This window comes from Lithobates pipiens, unplaced genomic scaffold (assembly GCF_037356315.1).
Source record: "Lithobates pipiens isolate NorthernLeopardFrog02 unplaced genomic scaffold, aLitPip1_a1.2 Scaffold_18, whole genome shotgun sequence".
In the NCBI taxonomy this organism is placed as follows: Eukaryota; Metazoa; Chordata; class Amphibia; order Anura; family Ranidae; genus Lithobates; species Lithobates pipiens.
This window is the reverse complement of record NW_027507758.1, coordinates 389,344,234-389,359,382: the sequence shown is the minus strand read 5'-3', so window position 1 is coordinate 389,359,382 and position 15,149 is coordinate 389,344,234. Positions and strand designations below refer to the sequence as shown.

Here is a 15,149-nt window from a genome sequence, read left to right as displayed (position 1 = left end):
TCTCTTCCGACTTCTCTATGCTCTCTGGCCTATTCTCCTGGGCTCCTCCACTATCTTCTACCCACTCTTTTGCTAGCGGTTGCCCGGGTCTCTTCCAACTTCTCCCGCTGTCTTCTGCCATGCTCCTCTGCTATCTTCTGCTCTTTTGCCCGCTATTTTGCTAGCGTTTGCCCGGCCTTCCTCCGATGTTGACTCAACGCTCTCTCCAGCTGTAATGGCATGTGCGCAGTACGCAACAACTTATATATGTATCTGGTGAGTCCACTCCTTATGATGTCACCGTCCCATCATGCCCCGAGTCATTGATGTCATAAGGGGTGGGATCACAGGATGACATCACCCATGGCCACGCCCCATGCCTATATAAGTCTTTACGCACTGCGAACACTGCATTACAGTGGGAGAGAGTGTTGAGTCAATATTAGAGGAAGAAGATGATGGCGAAGACCGGGCAACCACTAGCAAAAGATCGGGCAGAAGATAGCAGAGGAGCCCAGCAGAAGACAGCGGAAGAAGAGGCCGAAGAAGTTGTAAGAGACCCTGGCAACCGCTTGTAAAAGAGCAGGCAGAAGATAACGGAGGAGTCTGGGAGAAGAGGCCGGAGAGCGCGGAGAAGTCGGAAGAGAACCCCGAAGTAGGAAGAGACCCCTGGAGCTGCCTAATAAATTAATTAAAAAATCTTTTTAGTGTGTTTTTTTATTGACATTTTTCCCCCAGGTGAATGGGTAGGGGTACGATGTACCCCATACTCATTCACATAGGGTGGGGTGCCGGGATCTGGGGACCCCTTATTAAAGGGGGCTCCCAGATTCCGATAAGCTCCCGCCCACAGACCCCAACAACCACTGGGCAAGGGTTGTCGGGAAGAGGCCCTTGTCCTCATCAACATGGGGACAAGGTGCTTTGCTTGCCCCCCTTTCCTGACCTACCAGGCTGAGTTCTCAGATAAGGGTGTGGTATGGATCTTGGGGGGATCTCCACGCCAGTTTTGTGGTGTGGAGGTTCCCCTTAAGACCCATACTAGACCAAAGGGTCTGGTATCGTCTTGGGGGGAACCTCACTGTAATTTTTTTTTTTAATTCACGGGGTTACACCCTCAACATTCTCAGCACACAAGTCGCACCGAAGGTTGGATCATCTTGATCCAACTTCTGGTGCGACCTCTATTCAAATCAGTGGGCTCCCATAGAGAACCATTGATTTTGAATAGAGACGGAAAAGCCAGACGATGCTTAACACAGCGTTAAGCCTCGTTAATTTGCATTTAAACATATTTTGCTGGCGTCTGATGTTTTTACAGCTCTAGCGCTGGAGCCTCAGAACATGCTGGTCCTTTTTTTTTTTGGAGCTTAAAAACGATCATGCCTGTTACAGCTCAAAAACGCCATGGTGTGTATGAGCCCATTGAATAACATGGAGTGGCATTCTTAAGCAACAGAAAAAGCTCAAAAAGCCACTGTAAAAAGTCTGCGTGTATGAGGCCTTAATAATGATGTGAAATGGGACAAAAGAGTTCATGAAAAACTTTGACATTTTAGTTGTATATCAACATATCAACTGTATTTTGCTAATAGAAAATACATAATAAAGCACTGCTTCCAAAACTCTAGAGCATTCACTTTTATTGTTCTGAATAAAAGCAATAAAGCTTGAGCTGAGACCAGCCAAGCTCACTGAATGTCGAGATCAATGGCATGTACAGCTGCATTGCATATGGTGTCACAAGAATATTTTAGTGAGCTAAATATAAATCCGTGCACACAAGTTGAGAGCAATCTGTCAAACTTATTTCTCAGAATGCATAACAAGGTTCTAGCTCTGATGTTCTTTCCAGCTTTGCAGAAAGCACAGCCAACACTCCATTACAATCAATTTCATAATAGAGGAGAAAAACAATAAACTAGCTGTAAAAAGTTCTGTGCTTGAATGCATTTAAATAATTATGAGTGTTATATTTATATTAGGTAGGAATGGGTAAAAATGTACACTATTAATGAATGCTGTGCATTTGCAAAGAGATCAGACATTGCTTTTGGTTTCTGAATGTCCTGTTATAGACAAATGTCTGCCAACCTAGTCTAGGTCAGAAAGCCCTTTAGACTTGCATTATACTGTCTTCTGTTATCAAGATCAAAACTTGTACAAATTAGACTGGGAGATATCCGTTTTTTTAAAAGTGTCTCACTTGTATTATTTTCCTTTTTATGATTTTGCATTATCTAATTCTGAGATATTGCACTTTTTCAGTAATAACCTAAAGCAATCTTTGCCTTAAATTATATGTATTAAATCTCTGACTGAGGATAGATTAATAATAAAAATGATACAAACATATAAAATCTTTGTTGTAATAAGAAAATGAGCATCAAAACATTACACATATAATTCTGTAAAGCTAAATAATGAAATTGTAAGCTAAACAATGCAATTTACTTTCACAAAGTCATAGTCTTTAAACCAATTAAATAGGCACGAGTTTCTTGGATGAATATTTTTTTTTTTCTTTTTCTCACTTGCTTTCTGCTGGATCTTTAAATTGATGGTATACGATTATATCTGTATTTGACACACATAAATAAATTATTTTGTATATGACATTCATACATCTTTAGCTTTTTTGAATTCCTATGATTCGTTAACAAGCTGGAAAAAGTGTGTTTGCTATACACCAGTTTATCCACCTGTTTATGAACAACCCAACAAAAACCCTAATCTTATTCCTAGTGGAAAAGGTTTTAAAAATGTTATTTAAGCAGCCAGATAATTATTTTTTCTAATTATGTATACATCTTTGACATATTCCACAGGGTATCACAGAGAGCTCAGGGGTTGATTAACTAAAGCTGGAGATTGCATAATCTTTTGCAGCTCTGGATAAAAACCAACTTCCGTTTTTTTTTGTTTTTTTTAAAGAAACTGAAGTTAGAAACTGATTGGTTACCATGCAGGGCTGCACCAGATTTTGCACTCTCCAGTTTTAGTAAGTCAACCCCCAAAGTCCTTTACAGCGATCTCTGCTTCCAATGTAAACCTGCTCTATATAGTGTACTTAACCACTTGCTGCCAAATCAAGCACCAGTACATCAACTGACTTCAAGTGGTTGTACCAGAGTGATGCCTGCAGCATCACTAATCTAAATATTTTTTTCTTAAAGGGCCCTCGCCCCCCCCCCCATGTTAGTGCACAAAGGCGAATGCGTGCGTCATCCCTGAATGCACGAAAACCGCAATCCTCCCGCATATGTGATGTATCACCCTGAATGTCAGATCATGGGCAGTAATTCTAGCACTAGACCCCCTCTGCACATCTAAAGTTGTAATCTTTAAAGGCTTTTAAAGCATTTGCCTATGGGTAGTAAAAATGTACGTTGTTTTTCATCATTGTGCCGGCATTCATAATTTTAAAGCGTGGCATGTTTGGTAACCATTTACTCAGTCTGATATCATGTGTTATATTTTACAAAAAAATTGGGTTGTGTATTGTGTTATTTTGCATTAAAATGTAAAAAAAAATGTCATCTTGAGGATGGCCACAGCTCTACCATCATGATGTACAATGCAGGACCATCATGCCATATTGTAAATGAAAAAACTGAGCTAGAGCATTGAAAAGAAAAGGTCAACACTGTTTGCCATATAAGCACGGTATAAGGTAAGTAACATACTGGTACTATAGCAGAAAAAAGGCACTTTGACCCTTGTAGCTTGGGGGGGTTCCAATGCAAGGTTTGAGTGCTTTTTTCAGCTTTAAGCAGAAAACCCACAAATGTTCTAATAAGACAATTCTTTCCAGGTCAGTTATACACAGTACATTTCCAAGCTTTTTTGTTGCAAACTACAGTTCATTACCTGTAGATCATAGACTTACATAGATCCGTACCTGCTTTTGCTCTGAGACATATGATTCCATGAGATTTCTATGGAGCTTAACCTCAACTTGAGTATGAACAAAGATTGTGCTATCCATACTTGATATGTCATTATATTTGCTATATTACACAATCTTATCTTACCTTTCTTGCTTCTTTTATCATCTTTCTGACCATTTCTTTAATTGTTAGAGGATGTCCTCTTGGGGGATGGAAGTAGAGACTTATGTCCGTAGGTCCTATGTGTCCTGGTGTCACAAAGGGCCACCCAAGGTCAAGATTTGGTGCTTCTACATCTGATTCCATTGGCCAATAAGTGCCAGAAGATGAATTGTCATCTGTTGTATCCCCCTGTGCATTGTCCACTGTCTCTGCTGGCTTTTGGATGTGGTTTGTAATATAGTTGACTTCATCTTCTGCAAGAAACTCTGTAGCTCTTTCTTTGGTAAGGAATTCTTGATATGAAGTGATACCTCCCTCGATAAGTTCATCTATGGCCACCCTATACCATTCCTTGTAATGAGGTTCTATATAGTTTTCAGATTTACATTCATCGTGCAAAGATGACAGCAATGATAATGTCTCCACCAGTGCCGACATATTGAGAATTCAGGCTGTAGTGAACATAAAGGTTATATATAAATAACAACATATATTTGGGCTTTGTTATCAGAAGTAAAGTATAATAGTAATAGGATATAGTTTAACACATTATTTTCATTTTTGTAGTCACATAGATACTGGGCAGCTAATAAAATTTTGTGTAGGTATTCCTGCTGTTGTTACTCACACACACGTTTTATGATCAAACTGTTATTATTGAGCCGATGATAACATCTGCAGTGTGCATCTAACCAAATCAGAGTACAATGATTCATGAATTATGGCCCCGGATGTTATGTGTGGATAGCATAGTTGCCATGGCTTTTAACATAAGTAAACCAACAGTAACTTAAGGCTATGTTAGCCATATGGTTAACCAGTACCCAGACATTCTGAAATAGATAAGGTTTAATTATGTATTATCTAATCTATAGGGCAGAGGGAGCAGATGTAATGTTAAACAACAAATACAATGTCATTCAAGGAATTGCTGACATTTAAAAACAGCCTATTAAACATCAACTGGGCCTGATTTTATACATTTTATTTAAGTATGTAACTGACAAATTCACAAGCAAATGTGGTTTGCTATGGAATATATGCTTCAGCATAAAAATAAACCAGCTAGGTACTAGTGTGCCTAAAGGACAGAGTGGATTTTCTATAATGGCATATGACAATGTAGCATCTATTTTGTGACAGAATTTTTTATTTATTTTTTTGCATTTGCATTTTATTTTATGGAAGTGTGGACTGACCACTAAATGTGACTATAAAAAGGTAATATTCCATATCCTGTTCTACAGTTAAATCATTATCTTAACATGTTCACTAAATTATTTACTCCTATTTATTCTGATTGCATAAAAATTATAATTAAAAAGACATACTTTATTGTTGTTTTAGCAGTAAAATGCTGTGTATATTTTAGATATTTGGCATTTTCCAGTACTATGTTTCATGTATAATGAATGTAAGTCAGCAATACTTAAAACATTCTAAGCAATTAATTGGTCTAATATACAGTATCCCTACCCATGATAAATAGCAGCATGAAAGTAAAAAAAAATCCAACAGGGAAAAAAATAATACATTTACCTACCATTTTTCCAGGTTAACAAGCTTTGCTGCTTAAAGGGGTCCTAGACTTTATGGTGAAAAAACACCTGGCAGTCACTGGCACCTCAGCCCCCCATTTTACGTACCTGAGCCCCTTCATCTGTTCGGTGGGGACATGCTTTCGCTTTCTCCATGCGGTCCCGGCTCTTGATTGGATAGATTGAGAGCAGCGCAACCATTGGCTCCCATTGCTGTCAATCAAATCCAATGATGCGGGCACCGGGGGGCATTCATGTCTGTGGACGCAAATGCTGGATTCGGGAGTAAGCCTGCAAGGTAACCCCCTTGGGAGAACGCTTCTCCTAGGGGGGCTATCTGATGCAGGGAGGAGCCGCAAGAGCCACTGGGGGACCCCAGAATTTTTGCCTGAATTCAGCCCTGAACTGAACCAAAGACGCACATCATTCCTGTGCAAGTGGCTCCACAGCCACAACAGAGATGTGTGAACTGGCTCCATAGAGAGCCAGTCACAATCTCCTGCCATACGTATTGGATACAGGGAAACCCACATCCAATTCACATGGGTGTGAACTCAGTCTAAACATTCAGCCATTCCTGTTAGTGTTCTATTATTGGTTGTGACTCACTACAAAGCTTCCCCCTGCAGTCCAAAGCACAAAACGTGTGTTGGCATTCAAACAAGCTCATGTAGGCCAGCAGAAGTAAATTAGAAGGCTAGATGATGGAAACACTGCCCAGGCACAATACATAGAGGTGAAGATATGGCTACAACCTAAGCTCCTCCTGACTAAACTCCTCTGATATTCCTTAAAAAAGGAATCAAAAGAAAAACTATAATGTGTTGTACAATGTATCACAGCATGCGTGCACAATGCACACCATCAGGGGTTAATTGATCCTGAATTTTGTTAAATGGTACATTCATATTAGTCTTTGGGGCATTATGAAACACATGTTATGAGATTGTGTAATGGATGGTGCATGTTAAAAAATTCAAGGAGTAAACCTTACTTGCTTACATCCTTCCTTGATGCATCATCTAAAGCCTTCAATAACTGTGTTATCATCAAAGGATAATTTTAATAAGCCTGCACACTTTATTGAAACCAATACATGATCAAAGAATTGCTGAATATATATAGTAAATGTTTAATTAGCTTATCTAAAAGCATAAATTCCAACAGGGAGTCAAGCACAGAAAGTAAACCAAGGAGCCAAAGTAATTCTAAAAGTCACACTGGACCGCTGCTACCACACTCAAATGACCAAATGAGAAACAGACAAAAACAAACAACAGAATTGGGAAGCGCAGATCCAGGAGGTGGCAAGGAATAACTGGAGATGGAATCCATGTGAAATTTAAAACAGTTTATTGCTGATAAAACATGTAACCAATACACACTACAAATGGGAAACATTGTCAAAATGGTCAAACTCCTCTGATAGTGCCAGCAATGGAGCCAAAAGGTGGTGGAGAAATGGCTGTCCCACTTCAGTAAGGGCTGTGGACAGAGGGGACTGCAGACCAAAAATGGGAAGCCTGAAAACACTTTCCAACAGCTGGGATCAGTGACCATAACCAAAGCCGGGCTACATCAGGGAGGGGAAAGGCTGGGTCCAGATTCAGGAAGCACGATCACTGTATGACCAGAGTGGAAAATGGCAGAGCCGCTGCAGCAGCAGGTGAGACCAGAGATGGATGATGGAGGGTCAGCCTGTATGAGTCTGAGCTGAAAAGTGTCCAGACACCACAGGACTTCTCCCCGGCCATGTCACACGCTCTGATCGCAGGCAGAAATCCGCAAAGCCTGATGGATCAAATGGATCAGAGTGGGAGATGTGATGAGTATCACAGCAGGTGTCGGAGCTTGAGAGGTATACGATTACATGTTTCGGGGTTTAACCCCTTCCTCAGATAACATGCTCTGGAGCCGGCCTAGGACAGGGATTTTATAGTCAGGAGGCGGGACAACCAATCCATCCACCACTAATCATCCAATACCTGGATATTGTAGTGAATATGATGGAAAAACATTTAAAAAACAAAAATAAATATTAATGTTAATTCATTATCGTAGAAGGGATTAAAAACACTGTTTATCAAATGTATAGTGACAAAAAAAAATTATATATAGAAATCAATATACACATACACACACATACATATATACACCTATATACATATACATACAGTATCTCACAAAAGTGAGTACACCCCTCGCATTTTTAAACATATTTTATTATGTCTTTTCATGTGACAAAACTGAAGAAATTACACTTTGCTACAATGTAAAGTAGTGAGTGTACAGCTTGTATAACAGTGTACATTTTCTGTCCCCTCAAAATAACTCAACACACAGCCATTAATGTCTAACCCGCTGGCAAAAAAACTGAGTACACCCCTAAGTGAAAATGTCCAAATTGGGCCCAGTTAGCTATTTACCCTCCCCAGTGTCATGTGACTTGTTAGTATTACAAGGTCTCGGGTGTGAATGGGGAGCAAGTGTGTTAAATTTGGTGTTATCGCCTTCACTCTCTCATACTGCTCACTGGAAGTTCAACGTGTTCAAAAAATTCTCTGAGGATCTGAAAAAAATATATTTTGCTCTACATAAAGATTGCCTAGGCTATAAGAAGATTGCCAAGACTCTGAAATTGAGCTGCAGCACGGTGGCCAAGACCATACAGTGGTTTAACAGGACAGGTTCCATTCAGAACAGGCCTCGTTTTCGTTGACCAAAGAAGTTGAGTGCATGTGCTCAGCGTCATATCCAGAGGTTGTCTTTAGGAAATAGATGTATGAGTACTGCCAGCATTGCTGCAGATGTTGAAGGGGTGGGAGGTCAGCCTGTCAGTGCTCAGACCACACGCTGCACCCTGCATTAAATTGATCTGCATGGCTGCCATCCCAGAAGGAAGCCTCTTCTAAAGATGATGCACAAGAAAGACCGCAAACAGTTTGCTGAAGACAAGCCGACTAAGGACATATCCTATGGTTTGATGAGACCAAGATAAACTTATTTGGTTCATATGGTGTCAAGTGCGTGTGGCGGCAACTAGGTGAGAAGTACAAAGACAAGTATGTCTTGCTTAAAGTCAAGCATGGTGGTGGGAGTGTCATGGTCTGGGGCTGCATGAGTGCTGCTGGCACTGGGGAGCTACAGTTCATTTAGGGAACCATGAATTCCAACATGTACTGTGACATACTGAAGCAGAGCTTGATCCCTTCCCTTTGGAGACTGGGCTGCAGGGAAGTATTCAAACATGATAAAGACCACAAACACACCTCCATGCAACCACTGCTTTGCTAAAGAAGCTTAGGGTAAAGGTGATGGACTGACCAAGCATGTCTCCAGACCTAAACCCTATTGAGCATCTGTGGGGCATCCTCAAAAGGAAAGTGGAGGAGCACAAGTTCTCTAACATCCACCAGTTTTATGATGTCGTCATGGAGGAGTGGAAGAGGACTCCAGTGACAACATGTAAACTCCATGCCCAAGAGGGTTAAAGCAGCGCTGGAAAATAATGGTGGCCTCACAAAATATTGATACTTGGGCCCAATTTGGACAGTTTCAATTAGGGGTGTACTCACTTTTGTTACCAGTGGTTTAGACATTAATGGCTGTGTGTTGAGTTATTTTGGGGGACAGCAAACCTACACTGTTATACAAGCTATACACTCACTATTTTACATTGTAGCAAACTGTCATTTCTGTGGTGTTGTCACATGAAAATATTTTCAAAAATGGGAGGGGTGTACTCACTTTTGTGAGATAATGTACATAGATACATACATACACACATATACAAATCCATTCAATATTGAAAAAAGTGATTGGACACATATACTTGGACACAACTCATAAACTACCAACAATGTTTTCTTAATACATATGATACAATCCTCAAAAACAGAAAACAATGCAAACAGACCAGCAGTTTGATAATAACTTATGAAGTATGAATCAATGAGGGTATGGGTATCCAACTCCTCATTTAACCCTTGGGGCAAATTGGAGAGAAATTAATTGATATAGCCACAAATCCATTCAATATTGAAAAAAGTGATTGGACACATATACTTGGACACAACTCATAAACTACCAACAATGTTTTCTTAATACATATGATACAATCCTCAAAAACAGAAAACAATGCAAACAGACCAGCAGTTTGATAATAACTTATGAAGTATGAATCAATGAGGGTATGGGTATCCAACTCCTCATTTAACCCTTGGGGCAAATTGGAGAGAAATTAATTGATATAGCCACATGGTTTAACTTTTGTATAATAACACAAATCTCTTGTTATCTGTAGGGGACCCCTTGGAGATATGTTCAATTGCTAGAACTGTCATGGCCTCGAAATCTCTTGCATGATGTTGAGAGAAATGTCTTGGCACACTATGTTGGACCAGGCCTTTCTGTATAAATCTGCAATGTTTGTCTACCCTAGTGCGCAACGTCTGTATGGAAAGACCTACATATAGAAGATTAGGGTCAGCTTGGAGAATATGCCAATGTCTGTTTATAACCTTAGTGATCTTTCTATAGTTTGCTATTAAATGCTGTGATAAATCTAGCAGTCTGTTGGGATGGCGTGTTATTGTGTTTATGTTTGGGACAACCATCTGCACAGGAAGTAAAGGTCTCTGAAAGAAGATCCTGCGGATACCTCTTTTCCAAGAAACTTTCGGTCATGGCTTGGCTCAGGGATGTGTAGTCCTTAGGTTTAGAGCAATTTCTCTTCAATCTGAGAAATTGGCACATAGGTATGTTCCTTTTCCAGGCCGAGTGGTGGCAACTATCAAAATTAAGGTAAGAGTTGCCTGCCACCGGCTTGTAATGGTTCTTAGTATGTATCATGCCGGCATCACGGAACAACTCTAGGTCCATAAAAATCAAATGGTCTGGGCCAACAACATATGTGAAGCTGAGACCCAGTTCGTATGCAAAAACATACACAAGATAACACTGCAACTAGGTAAAAATTGGAATTTCAGTTATGTCATGAGGTTTGGTCTTGTTATGTCACTTTAACTTAAAGCAAAATATTTGAAGTTCTAGTTATTTTAACCTTAGCATGTAAAACATCAAGGCAGCTGAAACTCTTGCCCCTAGTTTAGCTGACAAAAGACCAATCCTTTATGTTTTTATTATGGCATGCTTGAAAAAGACAAAGCTGACATGATCTTAACAGTGGGTCTGCATTGTGGCTTTGGGTAAACATGGCTAAGTTGTAGCATGCAAAAAAGGTCAGTGAACCATGACATGTTGTATTTTGCATTCTTTTGTAAAATTGTTTTAATGACGCACATACAAGCTATTTTGCTGCACACTTATTTTTCATCATCATGGTATTCCTTTGGTCTTAACTCCAATATTCATACTACATGCGGGGTAATTTCTAAAGCCACAGTTGAGAAAGCTGAATTACATGTCATGCCTTCGATCTTGCACAGTTGTACAGACTCCACTCATGTACTTAAAAAATACTTTTTCTGATTCCATTGAATACTATGTGCTTCTTACAGTATTCATTAGAAGCTGCAACAAGTCAGATAGAACCAGCGATAAGTTCAGTTTACCACTTCAGCCCATGAAGGATTTACCCCCTTAATGGCCAGACCATTTTTTGGGATACAGCACTGCGCTACTTTAACTGACAATTGCGTGGACGTGCATTGTTGTATCTAAAAGACATTGATATCCTTTTTTTCCCACAAATTTTATAAACAAAAAAAGAACAATTGTGAATAAAAAATAATATTTTTTACTATTTGCTATAATACATTTCCATAAAAAAAAAAAAAATGAAAGAACACATTTCTTCATCAGTTTAGGCCAATATGTATTCTGCTACATATTTTTGCTAAAAAAATCACAATAAGCATATCTTGATTGGTTTGCGCAAAGTTATAGCATGTACAAAATAGGGGATAGATTTATGGCAGTTTTTTTTTAAACTTTTTTTTACAAGTAATGGCAGTGATCAGCAATTTTTAGCAGGACTGCGACATTGCAGCAGACAGATCGAACACTTTTGACCCTTTTTTGGGACCGGTAACCTTACAGTGATCAGAGCTAAAAAATATACACTGATCACTGTATAAATGACACTGGCAGGGAAGAGGTTAACACTAGATGGTCAAGGGGTTAAGTGTGTCCTAGGGAGGTGTTTCTAACTATGGGGGAGTAGACTGACTGGGAGTACAGAGAGATCGCTTTTCCTGGTCACTAGGAACAGCTAATCTCACTGTACACTCCTGTCAGAATGGGGATTTGCTTTGTTTACATTGGCAGATCCCCGTTCTGTCTCTCTTTCCCGCGATTGTGGGTGACCGGCAAACATCGAGTCCACTGGACTCATGGACAAGCTCCCGCTATACCACATGCACAGACCAATGTATAGGTATGTCGGTTTGCGCAGCTGAGCTGCCTTTCCGCAGTATATGTGTGGAAGGCGGTCAGCAAGTGGTTAAAAAAAATACTAATTTTTTTTGGAGGTAAAAAATGTACATTTATTATTTTTTTCTAGGAGCCTGCAAAGCATTGCTGACCAGCAGGGGGCAGACATTTACTGAAGAGCAGGAGGAATCAGCAAATTGTGAGACAAGGATGCTCACCAGTGCCCTCACAGTTCAGTGAGAACTTCAAGCCATCTGCTGCATAGCTATGAATGATGTGGTTATGTGGGCAGCGCCCAGCACAGCCTCACTATATTTAAATTGTGACAGCAGGTGCAAGGAAAGAATCTTCTCCCAGCTGTTACAGTGGGGGATTGGGGGGGGGGGCTGCCTGGCTGCTGCATTAGTAACATGTTACATGTTACATGTTACACTCTGAATATGGGTGTGACCTGTAACATGCTACTAAAGGTTAAAAGAGAAGTATGGGCTTCTATTTTTTATTTATTTATATTTACCTAGGTCTGTTCCCCGACATGTCTACACCTCTGCATCTGTTCCCCGGCACCTCTACACTGAGTACTGTGCAATCAAACTCCACCGATTGCTCAGTTCTCACAGCTCCCCAAGCAGAGAGCTGGTGACTGTCAGTCACAGCTTTCTGCTCTGTCCCTTTCTCGCTTACTAGAACGCTGAACTTGTGAGGGGGTGTGGGTGGCCATCTCAGGCTCTCAGCGATTCCCTGAGAGGCTGAGCCGGATGTTGGTCCAGGGATCCTGCAGGTCCCAACACTGTGGTCATGATGATGCAGAACCTTGACTGAATTCTGTGACTTCAGCCCACTCTCTGCTGAAAATGGGTCACAGGAGTGCAAATTGAACTGCACTCCTGTGATCCATATGAGAAGTAGAGCTTTGGCTGTACTTTTCTTTTAATTTAGCCATTCATTTCCTGACTGGAGGACATTCAGCATCATCCATCCCTTTCCTCCTCATTCTGACTATACTTGGCTTATCTCTTTTTTCATTGGATTTCAGTTCTTTCAAGCATGGAGTCTAAGCATCACATGCAAATGCACCCTACCTAGTTAGTCCTCTAGACTGATATACATCCATTAAGGCTTTTCAATGTTAGCATACATTCACTCAAAAGCCTGCCCACTGTATGCATCAGGGCAGAGGGCTCAGAGAGGAGTACTAAGCCAGGGTGCTATGATGTCTTCAAGAAGCTATGTACAGCACCCTGCCAGTCCCTCCTACCATCTATGTTTTCTCTGCATTGCACAGGGAAACACATATGCCCCCAAAAAATACATTTGCGGATGGTGGCCTGTATGGCATGTGAATCAGACCTGCTCTCTCTGCCTAAAGCTCCAGTCAGTTATCCTGTTGGCACTGCATACCTGCAGCAGATCTAATCTCGCTACACTGGATGAGATTCCTTTTGCCAAGAGCTCCCTCTTGACACCTTTCATTGTTCACTCCGACATGTCTAAGCATGACAAAGACACCAGATCCACAATGGAGATGGCCAGTCAAGATGGCGGACTCCCACCCCATCTAGCTAAGGAATGGCACAGGGAGGCAGCCTAGAAGCTCTTTGTTAAGACACTAGCTAAGGAATCAGATGGTAAACCAACTCAGGAGGAAGTCAGTGAGCTGAGGACAGACTCCCCTGCTTTGTGGACTGAGGAAGCCAGAGACTCCAGCCTGACTTGGCTGGGGAGGTAAAAGGCATGGAAGTGGAGCTTTTTTTATAGTGAGGTAGGACATGAGAGTTGAGAGACCCTACATCAGCCCTGGAGGGGAGATTGAGCATTATTATTATACAGGATGTATATAGTGCCAACAGTTTGTGCAGCGCGTAACACAATTAAGGCAGGCATTACAGTTACATTACAATTTGGTACAGAGGAATCAGAGGGCCCTGCTCCTCCATTAATAAATGAATGGCAGCCATTAAAGTGGAATGTACGCTATGTGCACTCTGTCTCCCCTAACCATGCTGCTAGTCTGGAGGATATGGGCAATCGGCTGTGCAGAAATAATGTAAGGGCTGTTGGCATCCCACAGAGGACTGAGGGAGAAAAAAAATCTCCTTTATTGAATCCTGGTTGTTGGACACAGTTGAAAGCATGCTCACCAAGTCCCTGCAAGACCCCCTCAGCCTGGCTCGCCTCCGGGACCATTCATATACTGGCTTCAATTATAGAGATAGAAACATTATCCTGGCAAAGATTAGAACCACAAATAATATGATAGTTGACAATGTTCCAGATTAAATGCATGGTTGTTTTTCTAACTTTTAAAAGGCTAACACTTTTGTGGGGTGTGTTTATAGCAGACATATTTGAATCCTGAATCTTTACATTTGCTTTACTCCTGATTATATTGTACACAACACTAGGGGTGGGCTGAATGGACCCCTGTTCGGTTTTCACCAGAACTTTCAAACACACGAAAGTTTGGACCCGAATATCGAACCCCATTAAAGTGAATGAGACCTGAATGTCAAAATCAAAAGTGCCCATTTTTAAGGTTTATATTCAACTAATTGGGCATACAATGGTTATAGGGGTCTGGGTCCTGACCTGGGGGACATGTATCAATAAAAACAAAGTTTGTGAAAAACATCATTTTAAAATAAACAATGATTGTTTTATTTTTAAAGTGAAACCATTAAAATGAAAAATTCCTTCCAAAATGGTGCCTGGTGGGTCCCCTTAGTCCACCTGTAAAGTGGCAGATCTGTACCATGTCTAAAATCTGCTGCAGCAATAATTGGATTCATAAAGCCAAAACAATGACATTTTTCCTGCAAGCTGCCTTTATTTTGCTCAGCAACAGTTGAGGAGCCAGTGTGTATGATGAGGCCACAATGTAGTGCACTGGGAACAAGATTAGAGATTTTTTGGATACATTCTGGTGTCATTTTGACTTTGGATAGAAGTAACGGGTGCATAAATATTGTGCCTTCCCACTATAACCCTATAGAGGTAATCTTGATGAAAGCAAGAATTGGCCTTTCTGTAAAAAATTGTAATGATATGCACCTGTCAAACAGTTGCAGAAAAATTGGTCTTTGGGTGTCAGTGGCGCCTTCCCACCATAACCGTATAGAGGTACTCTTGATGAAAGCAAGAATTGGCCTTGCTGTAAAAAATTGCAATGATATGCACCTGTCAAACA

The 15,149-nt window shown here is 40.7% G+C and overlaps 1 protein-coding gene across 1 annotated transcript in view; it reads right to left on the bottom strand.

The window, feature by feature from the left end:
- The window catches only part of FAM83B (family with sequence similarity 83 member B), a 136,137-nt gene that overhangs the window by 100,026 nt on the left and 20,962 nt on the right, over positions 1 to 15,149 (bottom strand). Inside the window, exon 2 of the mRNA XM_077487815.1 lies at positions 4,014 to 4,483. Coding sequence (XP_077343941.1) covers positions 4,014 to 4,469 — 456 coding nt within the window. The 5' untranslated portion in view covers positions 4,470 to 4,483. The remainder of the gene's footprint in view (positions 1 to 4,013; positions 4,484 to 15,149) is intronic.